Source organism: Aureobasidium subglaciale, assembly GCF_000721755.1.
Source record: "Aureobasidium subglaciale EXF-2481 unplaced genomic scaffold scaffold_44, whole genome shotgun sequence".
In the NCBI taxonomy this organism is placed as follows: Eukaryota; Fungi; Ascomycota; class Dothideomycetes; order Dothideales; family Saccotheciaceae; genus Aureobasidium; species Aureobasidium subglaciale.
The window spans coordinates 67,678-85,605 of NW_013566951.1; the positions used below are offsets into that span (position 1 = coordinate 67,678).

At 50.1% G+C, this 17,928-nt stretch overlaps 8 protein-coding genes across 8 annotated transcripts; 4 read left to right on the forward strand and 4 right to left on the reverse strand.

Annotated features, from left to right (window-relative positions):
- Nucleotides 1-379: 379 nt before the first annotated feature.
- On the forward strand, nucleotides 380-2,001 carry AUEXF2481DRAFT_71536 (carbohydrate-binding module family 35 protein; the record flags this gene model as incomplete). Its single annotated transcript, XM_013483386.1, has 2 exons — nucleotides 380-613; nucleotides 667-2,001. 2 exons carry the CDS (start codon nucleotides 380-382, stop codon nucleotides 1,999-2,001), a joined length of 1,569 nt encoding a protein of 522 aa, XP_013338840.1.
- Nucleotides 2,002-3,342: 1,341 nt separating this feature from the next.
- Nucleotides 3,343-4,715, reverse strand: AUEXF2481DRAFT_9521 (uncharacterized protein; the record flags this gene model as incomplete). Its single annotated transcript, XM_013483364.1, has 4 exons — nucleotides 3,343-3,817; nucleotides 3,873-4,282; nucleotides 4,346-4,413; nucleotides 4,463-4,715. 4 exons carry the CDS (start codon nucleotides 4,713-4,715, stop codon nucleotides 3,343-3,345), a joined length of 1,206 nt encoding a protein of 401 aa, XP_013338818.1.
- A 1,846-nt stretch (nucleotides 4,716-6,561) lies between these two features.
- AUEXF2481DRAFT_48784 (uncharacterized protein) lies at nucleotides 6,562-8,022 on the forward strand (the record flags this gene model as incomplete). The annotated part of the gene is made up of 3 exons (XM_013483379.1): nucleotides 6,562-7,494; nucleotides 7,612-7,935; nucleotides 7,975-8,022. The coding sequence occupies 3 exons, from the start codon at nucleotides 6,562-6,564 to the stop codon at nucleotides 8,020-8,022; spliced, it is 1,305 nt and encodes a 434-aa protein (XP_013338833.1).
- A 595-nt stretch (nucleotides 8,023-8,617) lies between these two features.
- AUEXF2481DRAFT_71543 (uncharacterized protein) lies at nucleotides 8,618-9,736 on the forward strand (the record flags this gene model as incomplete). Its single annotated transcript, XM_013483387.1, has 2 exons — nucleotides 8,618-8,732; nucleotides 8,796-9,736. The coding sequence occupies 2 exons, from the start codon at nucleotides 8,618-8,620 to the stop codon at nucleotides 9,734-9,736; spliced, it is 1,056 nt and encodes a 351-aa protein (XP_013338841.1).
- Nucleotides 9,737-9,840: 104 nt separating this feature from the next.
- On the reverse strand, nucleotides 9,841-10,782 carry AUEXF2481DRAFT_573164 (uncharacterized protein). The gene is made up of 3 exons (XM_013483404.1): nucleotides 10,360-10,782; nucleotides 10,161-10,305; nucleotides 9,841-10,102 (listed from the first exon to the last, which is right to left on the reverse strand). The coding sequence occupies exons 1-3, from the start codon at nucleotides 10,519-10,521 to the stop codon at nucleotides 9,945-9,947; spliced, it is 465 nt and encodes a 154-aa protein (XP_013338858.1). The 5' UTR covers nucleotides 10,522-10,782; the 3' UTR covers nucleotides 9,841-9,944.
- A 437-nt stretch (nucleotides 10,783-11,219) lies between these two features.
- AUEXF2481DRAFT_71497 (uncharacterized protein) lies at nucleotides 11,220-13,194 on the reverse strand (the record flags this gene model as incomplete). Its single annotated transcript, XM_013483381.1, has 9 exons — nucleotides 11,220-11,338; nucleotides 11,393-11,477; nucleotides 11,540-11,656; nucleotides 11,714-11,800; nucleotides 11,857-11,972; nucleotides 12,029-12,154; nucleotides 12,204-12,604; nucleotides 12,653-12,839; nucleotides 12,888-13,194. The coding sequence occupies 9 exons, from the start codon at nucleotides 13,192-13,194 to the stop codon at nucleotides 11,220-11,222; spliced, it is 1,545 nt and encodes a 514-aa protein (XP_013338835.1).
- Nucleotides 13,195-13,887: 693 nt separating this feature from the next.
- On the forward strand, nucleotides 13,888-15,042 carry AUEXF2481DRAFT_71523 (uncharacterized protein; the record flags this gene model as incomplete). The annotated part of the gene is made up of 2 exons (XM_013483383.1): nucleotides 13,888-14,269; nucleotides 14,339-15,042. The coding sequence occupies 2 exons, from the start codon at nucleotides 13,888-13,890 to the stop codon at nucleotides 15,040-15,042; spliced, it is 1,086 nt and encodes a 361-aa protein (XP_013338837.1).
- Nucleotides 15,043-15,336: 294 nt separating this feature from the next.
- On the reverse strand, nucleotides 15,337-16,916 carry AUEXF2481DRAFT_34064 (glycosyltransferase family 34 protein; the record flags this gene model as incomplete). The annotated part of the gene is made up of 3 exons (XM_013483368.1): nucleotides 15,337-16,216; nucleotides 16,272-16,686; nucleotides 16,745-16,916. 3 exons carry the CDS (start codon nucleotides 16,914-16,916, stop codon nucleotides 15,337-15,339), a joined length of 1,467 nt encoding a protein of 488 aa, XP_013338822.1.
- Nucleotides 16,917-17,928: the final 1,012 nt, after the last annotated feature.

A 17,928-nucleotide genomic window follows, 5' to 3' on the forward strand; every position in this document is an offset into this window, starting at 1 on the left:
ACCGGACTTATCGCGTATCATGCCGCTACAGAGTTCCGAAACACAAACGAGCAGAAGGGTAACACCGTGGCGGTTCACGCGGAACGTCACAAGACCTCGTATACAATCTATCACAAAACGCATTCTGGTCGCTTGCTCGGTTGAACTCACCGTGACAGACGCGAGATCAACCGGATGCTACTGAGGACATTGCCATAATTGAGGTACCGCTGCTGATCAAACGCGGATGAACAAAGGTATATAATAGCAGGTAGGTCCGCACTCATCTGTACAACCATCGGCTACCATCATGTACATCAGAACCACTTCTCTTGCCACTGTGGGCGTACTTGCCTCCAGTGCTGCTGCTCTTGACAATGGCTTCGGCCGTACGCCGCCGATGGGTTTCAACACTTACAACCCTGCAGCATGCACCATCAATCAAACCTTTATTCGTGACACCATCAACGCCTTCTCCGACAAGGGTTTTGCTTCGTTGGGCTACAACATCTTTGGACTCGACTGTGGTTGGCAAGGCACTCAGCGTCAGAGCAATGGCTCCATCACCTACGACGCTGGCGGTTTCCCAGATGGCATACTTCCATTGAGCAAACTTGCCAACAGCAAGGGCTTTGTGAGTATCTTGTGCCAATGCCAACCTGGCCACTTGACTGACTCATCATCCAGAAATGGGGCATGTACACCGATCAAGGCGTCAATGCCTGCGATACTGGAGTCAACCGTCCTGGTTCGTTGAACCACGAGAAGCAAGATGCAGCTCAACTTGCCGGCTGGAACGTCGAGTACATGAAAGTCGACAATTGTTACATCACCGCTGGAGACAATGCACCCAAGGATCCAAGGACTGACTTTCCATCCCGCTATGGAGCCTTCTCGGATGCTATTCAACAAGTCGGTATTAAAGGCATGCTTGTTTGTCAGTGGGGTACACCATACTCCAGCCCTAGCGGCCTTCAAGGTCCTGCCGAGTGGACTCCTCCACTTTCGACATCCTTCCGTGTCAGTGACGACATTACAAAAGGATGGGCCAGCGTCGCGCGTATTTACAACGAAGCGATTAACGTCAACCTCCGAGGATTGAACGGTCCTGGGCACTTCTCGGACATGGATCTGCTCGAAGTTGGTGAGGATGGCATGACGACTGATGAGCAAGCATCACACTTTGCCATCTGGGCCATGTTCAAGAGCCCCCTCATGATCTCGACCAGAATCTCAACCATGTCAAGCTCTACGCAAGCAATCCTGCAGAACAAGGCTTTGATCGCGATCAACCAAGACACTTTGGGCAAACCTGTCGTCTTGACCCAACGCTTCACTGGCGACAACGACCAGTTCGCCGGTCCTCTGGCAAACGGAGATGTAGCTGTCCTCCTCGTGGATCTGTCAAACGCCAAACGCAGTCTCGGTATCAACTTCTCCGCCCTCAACATCTCTTCCGCAACAGTCACCGACCTCTGGACCGGCAAAGTAGTGTCAAATGCAAACAGCTACTTCACCACCGTCAACGGCCATGGCTCCGTCGCACTCCGCTTGAGCAATGTCAAGAAGACTACACCCACCGCACCCACTCTTCGCTACTACGAAGCCGAAGCAGCCAAGGTTGCAGGTAGCGCAGGAGTAGCATCTTGCTCTGGCTGTTCAGGCGGCAAGAAAGTCGGCAACGTCGGCAATGGCGCTGGCAACACCCTCACCTTCACCGGTATTCGCACCAGCCAAGCTACACAAGACGTCCGCTTCGACTACATTGATTGCGAGATCGGGTATGCCTTTAGCGGAGGTTACGGTAACGTCAGGGGAGCGAGCATCAGCGTGAACGGCGGAGCTGCACAATCTGTCAGCTTCCCACTGACTGGCTACAACTGGGATAAAGACGTGACAAAGGGATTCTTGGTCAGATTGTCTGGATTCAGCACGTCGGGGGATAACACCATATCTATTTCGGGCTTGTCGAGTGTGTCGCCGTACGCGCCAGACTTCGATAGGATTGGTGTTGTTGCTTGAGTATAGAGCAACAAATGGCTAGTATAGATCCCAGCATGATGACATGATCCTCGAATGACGCTTTGACTTTCAACTACCAGCCACTCTTGATTGTGTTGAATGACCGTGTCGCTTCCAATAAACTATCATGCATTGCATCATTGTCGCGAAACTCCCACGGGCGCGTTACAGGTCTGACCACTCAGACCATAGGATCTTATCTCCAGATAAGATCCTGGCTTGCTAAAAGCCGACGGTATCACCCTGGCTTGGTGTCAAACAGCCTCAAAGAGACGACAACAACTCGTATTCTGACAATCTGAATGGTGGAAGTAAATGCTTAGTAATAACTCTAGGCTTGACGGGCACTTTTGTGGGCACATAAGTGTTGCGCAGGGATATTCAGAAGATTTTGTTCTGTCACGAGAATCTGCACACAAACTCTCTGCACCTGATCGGACCGTGATGTTGAGAACAATGACAACTCTTATAAAGCCAGACTGTGCATATAGTTCACTCTCGGTCAGCTTTGTGCATGTCAAGACTAAGTAAGATCACTTCGGGCTGATCATCATGCGGCAAAAATGGCATGTTGTCGTCGTGGAAGAGATGACCGAGAGCAAGGTATCGAAGTCGATGCCAAGCCTTCCCTCGGACAAGCGATCCTCCGAGACGCGAGGCCGTCAAAACCATGACGTGCTTGCTCCCCAAGACGCGACTTTGTTACACTTGAGATCTTTCCCTCTTCTTTCTTTGACACGCCTTGACGAGTGCAGACGCATCGATATGTCATCTTGACTCACAGTGAATATAAATGTCTGAGAGCGATAGTGGTAGATTCCGACCGGCCTCGTTAATGGTCTCCGCCTTTTCCTGTCGTCACCATCAGAGACGCGCCCAACATCATTCGTCCTCGATGCCACACCTGTTCATTCGTCCATAAAGCATACTGCAGCACCACAAGAGTCTCAGAAATGACATCGCTGGAGTGTTCGCGACATGACCTCTCGTATGCGCCTGTCTGGAAGGATTGAAAGAGCTGTGAAATGACAAGGACAACAAGACTAAGCATGCGTCAAGCAGCCTAATGTCCGACTGCACTGTGTGATCTAAAACACACCTCAGCTATGAACTGCAGTCCTTGCCGCCACCATCTCTTCTCGTCTGATCGTGAAGCGGTAGGATGTTCGTTCTCCAAGGTCTGTGGTGCTGTTTTGCGTGCCTTATCCCCTAGGGTATGATTCCTTCTCGGCCATTTCTTGAGAGTCTCTTATCTCCTCCTGCACGGCACACTCTCTGACGACACCAAAACTCTTGGAGACATTCTGTTGTTCTTTAAAAATTGTCGCTGCTACACATAGTCTAGGCAAACCCTCTTTCGACCCTCTTGTCCGTTGTCACAACCTCAATATCCGTGTCTACGGTAATCATGTCGCGAAGCAGAGTGCTGTCACGACGTGCCATGATGCGTCCATGCCCCTGATCAAAACTGTCCTGCTTGCTCATGTCGCTGTCCTCGTGCACGATCCGTACGTTCGTCCGTCCATACTTGTTGTCCAGCGTGCTCTGACTGCAATCTTGGAGAGGTATATGTCCACCGCGTCCGCTTCGAAGATAGCTCGAGTGACTGCCTTGTCCGCTTTTGCCGAGCTTGGAGGCGCTTCTCTTGCGAAGACCGCGAAAGAGGGGTGCGAAGGTGGGGAGACAGGCGGAAATGATGGCGATGGATGGCTCGAGGCTGGACCATCCGAATGCTGGACCGAGAATCATTGTGACGTCGACTTCCCGCATGAGTCTCGTAAGGTAGTAGATGCGAACTCCGCTGGCCACGCAGACACTGTTGGTTGAATCAGCTGCGTCTTGACACTGTCTTCAACATGAGCAATACGTACAAGCTTCCGAGCAACAAGATGCCCATGATCGAGATCTTTTCTCTGTTGCTTGTGCGTAGCTTCAGGATACGTGGAATGGGAACAGCTAGTACAATCAAGTCGTTGATCATGTTGACAATGCCGAAGGCGAGAAAGAAGCTCAGCACATCAATGCATACACCATCTGAGGCTCCAGCGTATCGTCTCCAGAAGAAGCTGACAGGTCGACAGGCCACCGCCATGACAGTCCACATGATGAGAGGGTATGAAGCCGTGAAGACTATGGCGACCCAGAGCATGATGTAGAACGTACGATCAGCCGAGACTTCGCGACTGCTCGTTACATAGAAGAGGCGTCGGTAGAGCAGGAGAATGCTGACTTTGGTTGACGTGACGGAAGCTGCATAGACCCATGGTTCGGCATAGACGACCTGCAGAATTCGAAAGTCAGTATTCAAGCACGACATTGCACACTTGTTTTGTGTTGTACTTACCTTCAATAGCGTCATGAGCCTATGGACGTTCGTTGTCCACACGTGTGTCCCTGACCCATACTCACCAGCTTCAGACCATCAGCAAGTTGAATGAAGAGTAAGCTTGACGACTCATACCAATAATTGTCGTTGCAACCAAAGCGCCAGTACATACCAGGCCGAGGAGAATTGTGTAGTCGTCAATACCAAGATTTCTCGACTGCGAGCTGTACATCAGGCGAATGTGGAAGCGCAAAGCCACAGCCGCAAGTGCCAGCCCTAGAACAACACAAGAGACGACATCGTAACCTAGAGTGACCGAAGCTTTGAGATCAATACCTTCAGGTGGTGGTCCAAAGATGGCTTGAATCCCGGCATCAACACTGGACATCTTGGAAGGATTTAGTCGGACCAGAATCCTGGAGATGCTTCTTGAATGTTCTTATGGATGGAGAGATTGGTAGGCTTCAACAACGATAAGACATTGTCCAGGCACTGCCAGAGTCCCAAGAGTCTTGGATAAAATATCCGAGCCCATGATAATGATGGTCGGACAAGCATTATGTCTTCCTTCGTTGGCGAAAACTCTCTTGATGTTCGACTGACTCTTCCGTACATGCCCTGCCGTTTCATGTCGTCTATTTGAGACTTTCGGACGGAAACAGCTCTATTTGGACTCGTGTTCATCGTACAGTAAGCGCGTCGAGTGCTTGCTCACGCCAGAGAAGCTAAATCGGTGGGTTTGTGCTGGGATGTTGTGGCAATGATGATCTTGTTGCTAAATTGATAACGTCTCTCATCTCAGAACAATGTAAGAAGTGACGGGAGCGAAAGCACGAAACTTTGTCCTTGCCCCAGCTACAAAGATCAAGAAATCACACGGTTGCACCTACCTTGCCTGGAGGTTAGGTTGACGCAAGTCACTCCACATCATGAGTTCTCTTGCAGAGGATCGAGTGTCTAAGTTGTAGCAGAGTTATCGTCAGAGCTTGACTCCGTCGCACAAGCGACAGCGTAGGCGCAATTAATGCTGCGATACACGTACACACGATATAGGCAAGCTTACCTTCGCATCCTTTGCCTAGAAGCGGTGAGACACGGCAAACTCACAAGAGAGACGCGTCTCCGACGATGACTCGCGGACTCTTGTACCTATGGTGTCTTCCGTTCCCTGGTGGTCGATGAGTTGCGAAGGGCTCTACATAGTAATTTATGATTGTCAGAATTGACTTTTGGATTGGGAGACGGCGTCGGGCCGGTTAAAGCCGGCCGGTCAAAGCGCTCTTGCTCAATGTTCGCCCGAACCGAACAGCGCGTCCGTGCCACAGCTCCACACCGCATCACGACCGTGTTTGACCGACCCCAACAAGCCCCAACTCTGCCTCCAATCGTCTTGTCACAAACTCTACCAATTCAAGCATATGCGTGTTCAATGCTCCTATAAGAATTGAGTGGTCACACGCTTAACGTACGCCGATGTGCGACGCGACCAAGGGTCGCTCATGCCTTGACGACTCTCAGGCTCATCATGAACTGCTCTCAGCATCGCCCGACAGCCGAAGCGATCATCCCCTGAGGCCCCTGAATGTCGTGGTTGATCGAGGTCATGGCTTTAGTATATTTTGTTCGACTGCGAAACCCACCTTTCATCTAATATCAGTTTCCGCAACTTGTCGATCTCATCAAAGCTCGTCTAAACCATGAATAGCGCTCTGACCAAGCACAATACACTCCGTAGACACCAAGTCTCTAGCTGCTTCGACGTCTGAATGCCTGTCGGCAGACGCCATCACCTCCTCTGCATCCTCTGAACAGTCGGCAAGTTTGACACGACCAAAGTCAATTGCCGGAGTGTACACGTATAGGCAATATGACAAAGTTCGGCGTCTTGGAAAGTCATCCATCCACGTACTCCCCCAATGGTCATCACATGCTGGATCGATCCCAGGATGTTTGACTGGAGATCAACTCAAACCCAATCAAGCCTGACACGCGAGCTCTAATTCATGTAGACCAGAGTCTAGCTTTCCAGAGCTTTGTTCTGCCCGGTTGTCATTCTTGTTGAGCGGAGACTGGAAGACGAGCCTCCAGACAATTTCGCTTATCTTACCCATCAAACACATCTTCTAGCACGTCGGAAGTATCAAGAAGAGAGGTATCATCCACCTCAATTGCAGTCTGCTGTTCCCTCGCATCTTCACAGCACTGCCAAACATCGATCTTCGTCATCCTTCACCATGAAAGCAGTCAACAGAGCTCTCCCCCTTCTTGCATCGGAGCAAGTAGGTCCAAAAGGCTGGATCAACAACATATCCGTCTTCGAACTCGCTGCCGACTACGATGCTACCTACATCTCATCCATGCTCCTCTCAGCATGGAAAAACTTCAAACAGCGAACACCAATGGTTGGCGTTGAAGCAGTACCTGCAGATGCCGGCTCAAAGCCCGCCGGCATGCTCAAGTTACAGCACTACCAAGAGAGGGAAATCACAGACTTTGTCATCAAAGATCACCGCAATGACGAGAACATGCCATCTTTTGTCCAGTTGAATGAGCAAGGCTTCCCAGGCGCGGCTATGAACGATGAGAAGGTCTGTCTCCGTGGACTTGGAGGACCGTGGCCCAACTTTGGAGTCGACAGACTTGCGACCAACCTCATGCAGGTGAACTTGATCAAAGGCGGACTGTTGCTCAATCACCTATGCTTCCATGCCATGGGAGATGGTGCTGGTATGTGGAAGTTGACTGAGCTCTTCGCCGAAGATGTACGCCGAGCCCAGGGTCTACCAATCGAGCAGCCTGCCACAGTCACCGTCGCCGATCGCGAGAAACTCCTTCACAGCACCGGCAAGTACGACAGTGCAGCCTTCGCAGCTGCTCACCCAGAGTTCGTGCATCTTCCCTTCATCCCGCCAGGTCTCCCCCCAGCTCTGACTGGCGCCAAACACCACGCACACGTTTTCCGCTTCTCGCCAGACGCCATCAAAGCACTCAAAGACGAATGTGCGCCCTCTAACGTACGCCTTCTCAAGAACCAAGCTTCTGTCACACCACTGCCTGGCTTCATCTCGACCAACGATGCCTTGACAGCACTTCTCTGGAGATCCGTCCAACTCGCCGAACACGCTGATCCTTCGTCCATCGCTGCCGACAAGACCTCGATCTGCCAGGTCGCCCTAGACACACGCCGTCGCGCTTACGAAGACATCCACCCTCACACCATTGGCAACATCCTCGGCTACACAGCAGCATCACTTCCTCTTCCAGAAGTCATCTCATCCGAGAAGGTATCGCTCGCAGACTTGGCCGTCATGATTCGCATGGCTGTGAACAAGTGTGGCAAGTCATATCACGACGAGCTGGCCCACTACATTGAGAACATGGACAACGTCAACTGTCTCGCTGGCAGCGCTTTCCTTGACATGCCTGGTGCCAACATGCTACAAAGCAACTGGAGCGAGTTCGATTACTACGGCATTGAATGGGGCTCTGCTCTCGGTAACCACATCAAGGCTCTGCGTTTCCCTGCCGGCGGCGTTTGTGCTGGTTTCCAGATCATCATGCCCAGTCCGGCCAATGCACCCAAGGGAACAGCAGAGGTTCTTGTAGATGTGACCGACGATGCATGGCAACACTTACTTCGCGACGAGACATGGAACCGTTATGCGAAGAACCCTACCAACACAAGGTACGACTAGAATCATCCGATGTTTATTCAATAACATCATCACCAGCAACCATTTTCCATAGAGGTGCGCTACATCGTCTCATCACTCGCCGCTATGTTCAGTAGTTCTGTAGCGAAACGGGGCCGCCTTCCAAAGTTAGACGAATTTTACTATAGTTTCTCAACAATGCTATACTCCCAGTATGCTATACTGGTGGTAAGCTCAAGGAGCACGCCACAATGGCTGAACCACGATCAGCGTATCGCAATACGCAATGCCTGCCAAGGCGCCGAACGGTCTTATGTCCGGGTAGTCAAAGTCTATTTTGTGAATCGCCCAGCAGTGCTCTTTGCTTACGTGATGAAGACGTTGTCTGGTAGTCGAATGCCTCGGTGGTTACAATGTTGACATACCAGTCGATTACAAATCTGGAGGCCATGCTTTGTCACAAAGTTAGGGCTGCTGTCGAAGATGCAGTCAGTCTCTATACAAATGCCATCTGACATCTAAGTATAAGTATCCGACTTGCCAGTCTAGAGTAATGTCATCTGCATATATCTCTGTGTTGGTTCTGCTCGCCTGTGTTTATACAATACTTTACTCTCCTCACCGACAAGACACGAATATGTCTCAGAACGCGCTCCTTCTCCATAATGTCGGCGAGCCGCTTGCTCTTGGGAATCGCCCGATACCTCAGCCAGATCAGGACCAATTACTAGTAAAAGTTCTTGTTGCCGGGTGTGAGTACCTGCTATTGGATCAACCACTTGAGGATGTTTGTAGCTAATCATCAATACACACAGTGAATCCCCATGATCAGAGAACCCGCGATATTGGTCTCTTCGTCACGGAGATGCCTTATGTCATTGCCAGTGATCTCGTCGGAGAAGTCGTGACTGTCGGATCAGGGGAGTATTCCGCTAGATTCACAATCGGCGAACACGTTTTTGGCCACACTTTTGCCGAAGGCGGCTTCAAGAACGAATTCAACGCTGCACAGGAGTACGCTCTTGTGGACGCAAGGTTTGTCGGTAAGGTGGCTGATAGTGGGTTGAGTCTCGATGAGGCATCTACCATTCCTGTCATTGTCCTTGCCGCGTTTATCGCACTGTTTGCGAATTCTGGTCTTGGCCTTCCTGCTCCGTTCTCTCCTGAAGCCACATCTTTTGACTATGCTGGCGTTACGCTTCTTGTCATTGGCGGTGGGTCAAACACTGGACGAGCCACCATCGAGCTCGCCAGGATGGTGGGAATTGGGAAGATCATTGCGGTTGCTGGACATCGTAATGAAGCCTCGTTGAAGGCTGCTGGTGTCACGCACTTCATCGACAGACAGGCTCCCAATCTCCTGGAACGGATACACGCCATTACTGGCGACGAATTGGTACATGCAGTTGATACGGTCAATACAGGACTTGACCAAGAGCTTAGTGTCGCTGCTCTGTCCAACACCAAGAAGGGAACCCTGATCACCCTACGCCGACCCGAGGGCGAATTCGACTCGGACAAAATCGGAATCAAGTCGGCTGGTTACGACCGTCGTCTTGTGTTTGGAGTATCTCCCATGCACCCAGAAGTGACTATGGGCTTTTGGCAAAACGTCCCGCGATGGATCAAGGAGAAGCACGTCAGTGCGAGTCAATTCGAAGTTATTGAAGGCTTGGATGCGGATGCTGTCAACAAAGCGCTGGATCGATACAGAGATGGAAACGGTGTTAAGACCAACATTCATCTTTGGCAATAGAAATGTCATCCTCGTCTAGTGAGCAAGACCACGATTAGCTGCTGCAAGCCGTGAAGATGAAAGTCGAAGGTCAATACAAAGCCACGGTCGAAGATTACGGAGACTGTGTACAGGAAGAACGAACGAATTAGAGATCAAGGAATTCTCAAACAGCTCAGATATTCGTGCTCCAGCAAACGACGTCAATCAAGATATGAAATGAACAATGTTAAACACAAAGAACCTCGAATGCGCCCCAGGAAGTGCCAGATGGCGCATTACCACAACCAACACTATTGCCAAGGGCAGTTCCGCTGAAAGGCCATCCATAGAGATTGTTCGTAAGTGTAATACCGCAGCCCTGTTGACTATGTCCAAGAACATAACCTGAGAAGGATCAATCAGTAAAACAAGTCATCGTCGCCAGGGATGATCAAATACTCACAGCCAACAGTACCAGTTTTGGGTACGGCAGTCAGACTCGCAGTCAATGCTCCTCCGAATATCAAACCGGCAGTGGGGATTGTGCATGTGCCTTCTGCGATTGTGAATGTTGTTGCTGTTCCTGCGCTGCCGTCGGTGGGTGGTACCTTGCCAATTGTCAGGTGTGTAAAAGAGACTTGTGTGAGAAACAGAAGACTTACAGTGCCTGGGGCGGCGCAAGTGTAGCTGCTGTAGATGGTCACTTTTGCTGATGCAGGGCCGCCTGTAGGGGCGCCGCCGACATTCTTGCGGGCTTCCAGAGAAGGAGCGGCTGATGCGGAGAGGGCGAAAAGGGTAACGACGAGGGGAATCAGGGTGTACATCTTGAAGAGGGACAGGCGAAGTTGAGTAGAAAAGTAAGAGATTGGTGATTGCTCGAGAGATGCAAGAGGAATGTGATGATGCTGATGCTGTACTTCCTTTTCCACGGACCAAGACTCACTCTTATAAACACGACTGTCTCGGTTCTTCACCGTCCATTCTCATGTTCTAATCGTGTCTGCTTACAGGACAGCTGGTATTGATCCTCGCTCATGTCGAAGGACGATGATCCAGATCAAAGATACAAAGGACTTTGCATCGTCGACGCACTTGTGGCTGCGTATGATGAAGCATCGTTGAATGTGGCTTGAGCATTTCGTGTCAGCAACATGGCGTCTACCCCGGATCTAAGAAGCTTGTATGGAGAGCTTGATGACAATTCGGTAGTAAGAGTGGCGAATTGAGAAGCTAGGTGACGTGTATTCGAGTATCGAATACCGTGTTACTCTTCCAGCACGCTCGAGAAGCCTTCGAGACCTACATGAGCTGTGGTAAATCTCCGTATCTGCAAAGTACAGGGCTCAGCTTAACCCGCATCATGGAATACTCGTTTCTCTGTACATATATGTGCGAAGCAGGATGACTCGAGGAGCTGAAGTCAAGATCAAACTCTCTCCACATGTGTCCGAGATTCTCGACCCGGGCTTCAGCTCCGACTTCGGCAACCCCGCGGCGTTCTCGTCTTCTCTTCCAACACCTATCATACCTCTCCAGCAGGCTCCTGACCATTGAATGCTGTCAAATCCTCAGTCTCTGATGTTTTCTCGACTCGTTTTCTGTCTCTCCAGAGTAACAGTTGTATGGTCGCGGTAACAACAACTAGACAATTGTCAGCACAGGCCAGCGGCGCCTCTCCTCCGGAACCCGACTTACTCAGCAGACCCTGCAGTACAGCGACCCATGTATATCCCTTCTGGGCAGCTGGAAACTCTGTCGTCTTCCAGACAAAGTTTGGCGCCTGTCGTGGCGTGTCAGCTTCGTTCCCATGCTTGGTCTTGCTCTCGCGAAGTAAGCACTTACAACAGCCTGGACGACGTAGGCTAGATCGTTTGCCATTGCGACGAGAAGTGCTCGCTTTTCCGTGTCGGCGGAGCAGATTTCGTTGATCCAGCTCAGAATTAGCGGACCGGCACCCATCTGAAGATGGAACGTCAGCTTCGGCTCTTGCGAGGCTCAATCGAACTGGCGACCTACTCCGATATTTGCGAACCAGTATACTATCATGCGACTGGTGATGTTGTCGTACAGTGGCATCTTGAGAAGTGCTATATGGAAGACCATCTGGAAGTAGTCGTCAGTCATCAACGATTCTCGCCGGGTTGATCGCTTGGACTCACAGTTATGACCGCTCCTGCGTATATGAATGGCCAGCGAGCGCCCTTCAATGGGCCGTCCGACAGCCAACCCCAGGATAGCGCCACCACGATGAAGATGGCAGTATTCGGAAGGGGTACTGAACATACTGTCAGGGTCGAGCAAGACACGGCAACATAGGTACACTCGACTCACAGTTGTTGATCTGAGGCACAGTGTACGATTTTCCTGGTACTGGCGCTGGCTTGGCATTGAAGCTCTTCAACCAATATCCCATACCTGCCTGAGGAGCGCCATTGTTCCAAACGATATACAGAAGAGCTGGATAATGTCAGTTACGGTCAAAAGCATACACCGCCACAGCACTTACGGAGCAGATAGGTGTGCCAGCTGAGCAAGATTGACTTCGCCTTCGCCTTGGTCCACGGTTGTTTTCCTGCTCGTCCGATAGCCTTCATTCTTTCGGAAGCAAGAACGTGTTCTTTCTCGGTCGTCCACCATGTCTTCTTTCCATCCTGGGGTAGGTTTGGGAAGAAGATGTAGCCCATCAACGCAAGCGGGATGGTGATGATGCCGTCGATGATGAACAGCCAGCGCCAACCCGCATGGCCATGAACACCACTGAGATTCTGGTATGCAGCAGCTTGGAGGAAACCACTGAACATATTGCCGACCGAACCAGCCAACCAGAAGATCATGGCGCGTTTGCCGATTTCTCTTGGAGTGTACCACGAGCCGAGCATGTAGTGGATACCCGGGTAGAAGCCTGATCTGGAAAGGTGTCAGTCTTGCGGCATATCACGCGTTCAAAATACTCACTCGAAAAAGCCAACGAGAAATCTCAGAGCGTACAGAGCTTTGTAAGACTCTACTCGAGAGGTGCAGATGGTTGCGATACCCCACCCGACTTCAAGAGATGGTATCACCCAGCGAGGGCTCACTCTGGTCAGTAACAAATTACTCGGAATTTGTCCGATGACATATCCAACAGTCCAGATAGATGTACCTGATGAGGGTCAGCACGAGGAACAGTCGGTGAGGTGAGTCCACTGACTAGTGACAAGCTCATTCCCGTACATGTTCAAGTCCTCCTTCATGCCACTGAGAAAAGCATTGTTGACATTGGTCTGATCAATATTCTTGAGAAAGTATCCAAGCGATGCAAAAGTAAGTACGAAAGCATCAACCTTGAAGAGAAGCCATCGCTGGTCTGGAGGTAATTCCCAAGTATCCCAGACATATCCTTTCCAAGATTTAGTAGGCTTGACGACGACGTTTTCTCTAGAGGTCTGGCTGGCCTCGCTGTCGATTGCATAGACTTCCGAATCAACGACTTGCTTCGGATCCTTGTGGTCGGCCATGATGACTGGGAAGTCTGGGGAGTTGAGCAGAATATTGTCGTACAAAGGCGACTAACATATATATATATAACTAAATTTGCAAGAAATGCTGACGTTGTGCCATCTGGAAAGGATTTTGTATGGCTGCAGGACCAAGTCTGGAATCGAAGCTCTCATAGCTGGCCACAATTGCGTCTTTAACTACGCGATCAACTGCTGGGACTTGTTTACGTATCGTTTGGTGTTACTCGGATGTGGGATGCTTGTATGTGCTTTCGAAAGACTGGGGTTGAAGCTGTTGCTTTGCGTGATTCTGGGCGGAAATGACACCTTTTTGCAGATCCACCCTCAACCCCCAACCTCAATATTTAGGATGCACTCTTATTGATTGGTGAGTATGGCGACTTCATCCTTATCTTGGAGGACGACATGTGATGCATCGAAGAGTGGATATCCGGAGGCAATATTGCCGGAAACGCGAGTCGTGGTTCAGTATTCCTGTATCACTATATCATGCCCGTCATCGGAAGGATTGCAATACGTGCTTGATGGCATACTGTCGCAATTGAGACTGGATTGCTAATCATACTCGACCTCGAGCCACTTTCAAAGAACACTTTGCTGCCGAGTTGGAAAGTGGTAAAAGGTTGATAAGGTTCGACATTTCCTCCTTGTACGAAACCCGAGAACCAACACAACGTCATCAATCAAAACATGGCAACCACCGAATTCATCAGTGTCACCTTTCCCAATGCCTCTCACGAGCTCAAACCTATCCCTGGCGCAGGCGTCGACGTCGACTTTCTCGTGAGGTATGCTCGTGCTCTGGATGATTATGGCTACAACTACACCCTCATCCCTTACGGCTCCACTGGTTTCGACCCATTCACCTTGGGAGCAACCATTCTCGCAAAGACAAAGAAGATCAAGATTATCATTGCTCTACGACCAAACACATTGTACCCGACCGTAGCAGCCAAAGCTCTTGCGACTCTTGATCAATTGAGCGGAGGCAGAGTGGTGGTACATTTTATCGCCGGAGGTAGTGACGCCGAACAAGCCAAAGAAGGAGATTTCCTCACAAAAGACCAGAGATGTGAGTAATATCCTGCACAGAACTACTTGATTTGCATCACAGACTAACGATTCCCTTTGTAATCCACAGACGGCAGACTGGAAGAATACATCAAAATCCTCCGCCGAACCTGGTCCTCCAAAGAACCTTTCGATTGGTCAGGAACCTACTACACCTTCAAAAACTTCCACTCCGACGTCGTCCCCAAGGATAAAAACATCCCCGTCTCCGTCGGCGGTTCCTCAGAAGAAGCCTATCGTATCGGTGGCTCTTTAGCCGACATCTTCGGTCTCTGGGGCGAACCTCTGAAGGAAACAAAACAACAAATCTCTCGCATCTACACAGAAGCGGAAAAAGCAGGTCGTACAGATAAACCTCGTATTTGGGTGACTTTCCGTCCCATAACCGCAGAAACCGATGATTTGGCTTGGGCAAAAGCACACAAAACTCTTGATGCATTAACCCAGCACACAGCAAACGGTCTTGGAAAATCCGCTCCCAATGCACCAGAACCGCAAAATGTGGGTTCTCAACGTCTTTTGGATATTGCAAAAAGAGGGGAAGTGCAAGATCGTGCATTATGGTATCCTACAGTTACTGCAACGAATGCGAGGGGTGCTAGTACTGCACTGGTGGGAAGTTATGATACTGTTGTGGAGAGTCTTTTGGATTATGTAGAGTTGGGTGCGGATTTGATATCGATCAGGGGTTATGATAATTTCAATGATGCGGTGGAATATGGTACGCATATTTTGCCAAAGACGAGGGAGGAGATTGGTAAGAGATTTGGTTAGAAGACGTGGATTATTTGGTTTGGGGAAGGGTCATGTCGTTCCCGAATGTATTAGCTGTTCCAAAAAGCAGGATACTTGCCATGGACAGTGTTGATGACTAGGAAGATACGTCTCTCACTGACTGAGTTTCTCAATATGCAAGATCTTCGCTCTGAACGTCAACCTCTATCATCACAAAGGAAGTGAGAGTTCTAAAGTTCAGCACATGAGGAGACGGTATGGTTGAATGCATCATCATGAAAGTAGAGAGAATATGGAAAATCAGCATTCGAACCTACAAAACCGAAAACCCCATTATTTAAGTCGTGTCTTCATCAACTCTTTCAGGTGTTGCACCTTCTCATCTACCTTGTCCGGCTCATCCATATTGTCCGCGAGCGCTATCCTCAGATCCAGAGCAGACTTGATGACGCTAATATCGTGAACACCCGAAGACGTGGCTTCAAGAGAAAGAGCCATAGCTTCACGGTATCGATTCCAGAACGACGTCGTCTCATTGAGATATGGTGTTTCATGAACAGGCAAAGTCCACATCGACGTCCCGTTCGCCGTAACATTACGATCCCAGTCCAAAGTCTTGCTGTCAAAGACCACAGGGTCGCTGGTCGAGTTTGTGCTGTTGACAGAGCCGTATTGCATGGACCATTCGTCTTCTACCAGATTCATCCAGTCATCCATCAACCCTTGTCGAATCTCTCCATCCACACCCGGGAAATGCGCCAACATACCACCTCTACCACCCTCATACTTGTGCTTCTGCTTCAACCCCGGATACGTAGCCACAGTCGTATTAATAGTCTCCTTGTAATAATCCGATCCCTGGATTTCGCTTTGGAAAAGTTCATAAGCGTTGAACCATTTACGGGGCATGAATACAATGCCACTTCTCCAGCCTTTGTCGTCGGAACCGCCGTTTTCGCGTTCGAAAGTTAAACGCATGGCTTCTTGCTCCACGTTGCCGCCGAGATCGACATCTTTGTGGCATATGGGAAAGGACATTGCCGAGGTGAACATGCTGACTGTCCAGGGGTGGACGCGGATGAAGAAGACGCCGTTGTTAAGGCCGTGCCAGTCTTTGTTGCCGACGAAATGGATGTGAGGAAGATCTGGAGGTGGCAAGAAGATCGAGAGAGGAATATTGGGGTTCAGGATGACTGCGTCGGCATCGGCCCACCTGAGGAAGTGTCAGTATTTCGGGCATCTTGAATCCAGGCAGGGTAAAAACATACATGATCCACTCGGCACGAGTATCAGCTGGCTTTTGCAGCTCCTGACCTACGAGGTTGAGCAAGAAGATCAACTTTGTCCAGAAACCACAGCCTTCATCTCTCTGCAGGATTTCTGTCGAGTAACCCCATCGTTGTGCTTGACGCTTGTGAGTAGCGATTGCTCGCTTGTACGTTGGTGAAGTGATTCCAAAAAGCATGGAAGCACTCAAGATGCGGTTATATGTCAATGGTAGTGTTGTGGCGTTGGCAATAGCGACATTCGTCTCATTGACGACAGGAGGACTTGGTCGAGAAACAACGATGAGTGCAAGTAAGCCCACGAAGACAAGGCATCCGATAAGTGTGTAGTGCGATTTTCGAGGCTGTCCTGTCCTCCATCGCGCTGTTTGCGTGCCAACAGGGATGAGGAGTATCGCTGTAGGAATAATGTCAGGATTACGATAACGCAAGCGGTCGTCATGGATTAGAACTACCTTTTGATATCATCACCTTCGAGTATGCCAGGGCGCGTTCAATTGTGGTTTGTTGCATGTGCTTTGATTCGAACAAGGGTAAATCATCTCTTTCTGACTCGTAGTCTGAAGGAAGCTCGTCAACATCGTGGAATGGCTCATCCTTCTTCTCAAATACATCAGAAGAACTCATGGTGACGAAGCCTGGAGATCGTGCAGGCGAGTTGTGGATAGAGGAAAGGCAACGGAAAATGGCAGAAAAGTCACCCTCAGGCAGGGCGAGGGGCGATACTTCATCTTATCCTCAGCGGAGAGGCACTGACGCCAATGTCGCTCCATGTGGCTATGTCCAGCTTACCGTTTGTTAATTGGGAGCAGATTTGTTCCAGCTCAGTCGAGGAATATTCCAAGGACGTTTGATCCCTGTACCGTTGTACACGAGGAAAACAACCTGAGTTCAGCTCGCCGTTGAAACTCTATACCGCTAACCCGAACATCTCCTACCTCGAAGGATTCACCATCATCCCAATCCGGATTACCTGAGCAAACCGCCACACACAGGTGAGATCAAGTTCAATAATGAGCAGCGACATGAGGTGGTGTCTCGAATGGTGGCGTTGGTGAAGAACAAAAAATCACATGCGAATCTGTGGCCGGTGAATGATAAACGTTGGCCTTAGCCCTGTAAATCTCGTACTTTGTACTCTTATTTCGGCCAGTCCGGTCTTTGATTCACCAAGAGAGTGAGCCAGCCCGTGGCAAGGGTCCAGCGTTCTGCAATGCCTGGAAGCTCTTCGCAGGTCATGTTGGGGCACGTCGCAGATCCAGTGCTGCGTGCACGTTTCCACGCAGTGTGTTGATGAACACCTCCTATCAGTACGTCCTGCATGATGCATATTCATCGTTGAGCTGGGAATAGTAATTTCTGACGCAGGAACGCGCCACCGCACAGGGGTCGATCCTCCACGATGTTGACTGTGAAAGGGCGAGATGGCTGCGTGCTGAGCAGCTGAAGGATCTGTGGACGTTCTTGGCAAGACTTCTGGCACAAGATAAATTGGAGTGAAACATGATGATGCAAGACAAGAATATATACATGTCGAATAGAAACCAAAAACTCCTGGATGATGCTATTTTCCGTTCTGTGCCCTTGCATGTCGTGATATCATTTACTTGTTCAGACCGACGTTGGCCTCTCTGACTCA

What these genes read in the sequence shown, in the direction of transcription:
- AUEXF2481DRAFT_573164 (XM_013483404.1), bottom strand. Translation starts at nt 10,521, where the DNA reads ATGTACACCCTGATTCCCCTCGTCGTTACCCTTTTCGCCCTCTCCGCA. An exon ending in CTTGCGCCGCCCCAGGCACT is followed by an intron (nt 10,306 to 10,359) that starts GTAAGTCTTCTG and finishes ACAATTGGCAAG; the next exon opens with GTACCACCCACCGACGGCAG. An exon ending in CAAAACTGGTACTGTTGGCT is followed by an intron (nt 10,103 to 10,160) that starts GTGAGTATTTGA and finishes GATCCTTCTCAG; the next exon opens with GTTATGTTCTTGGACATAGT.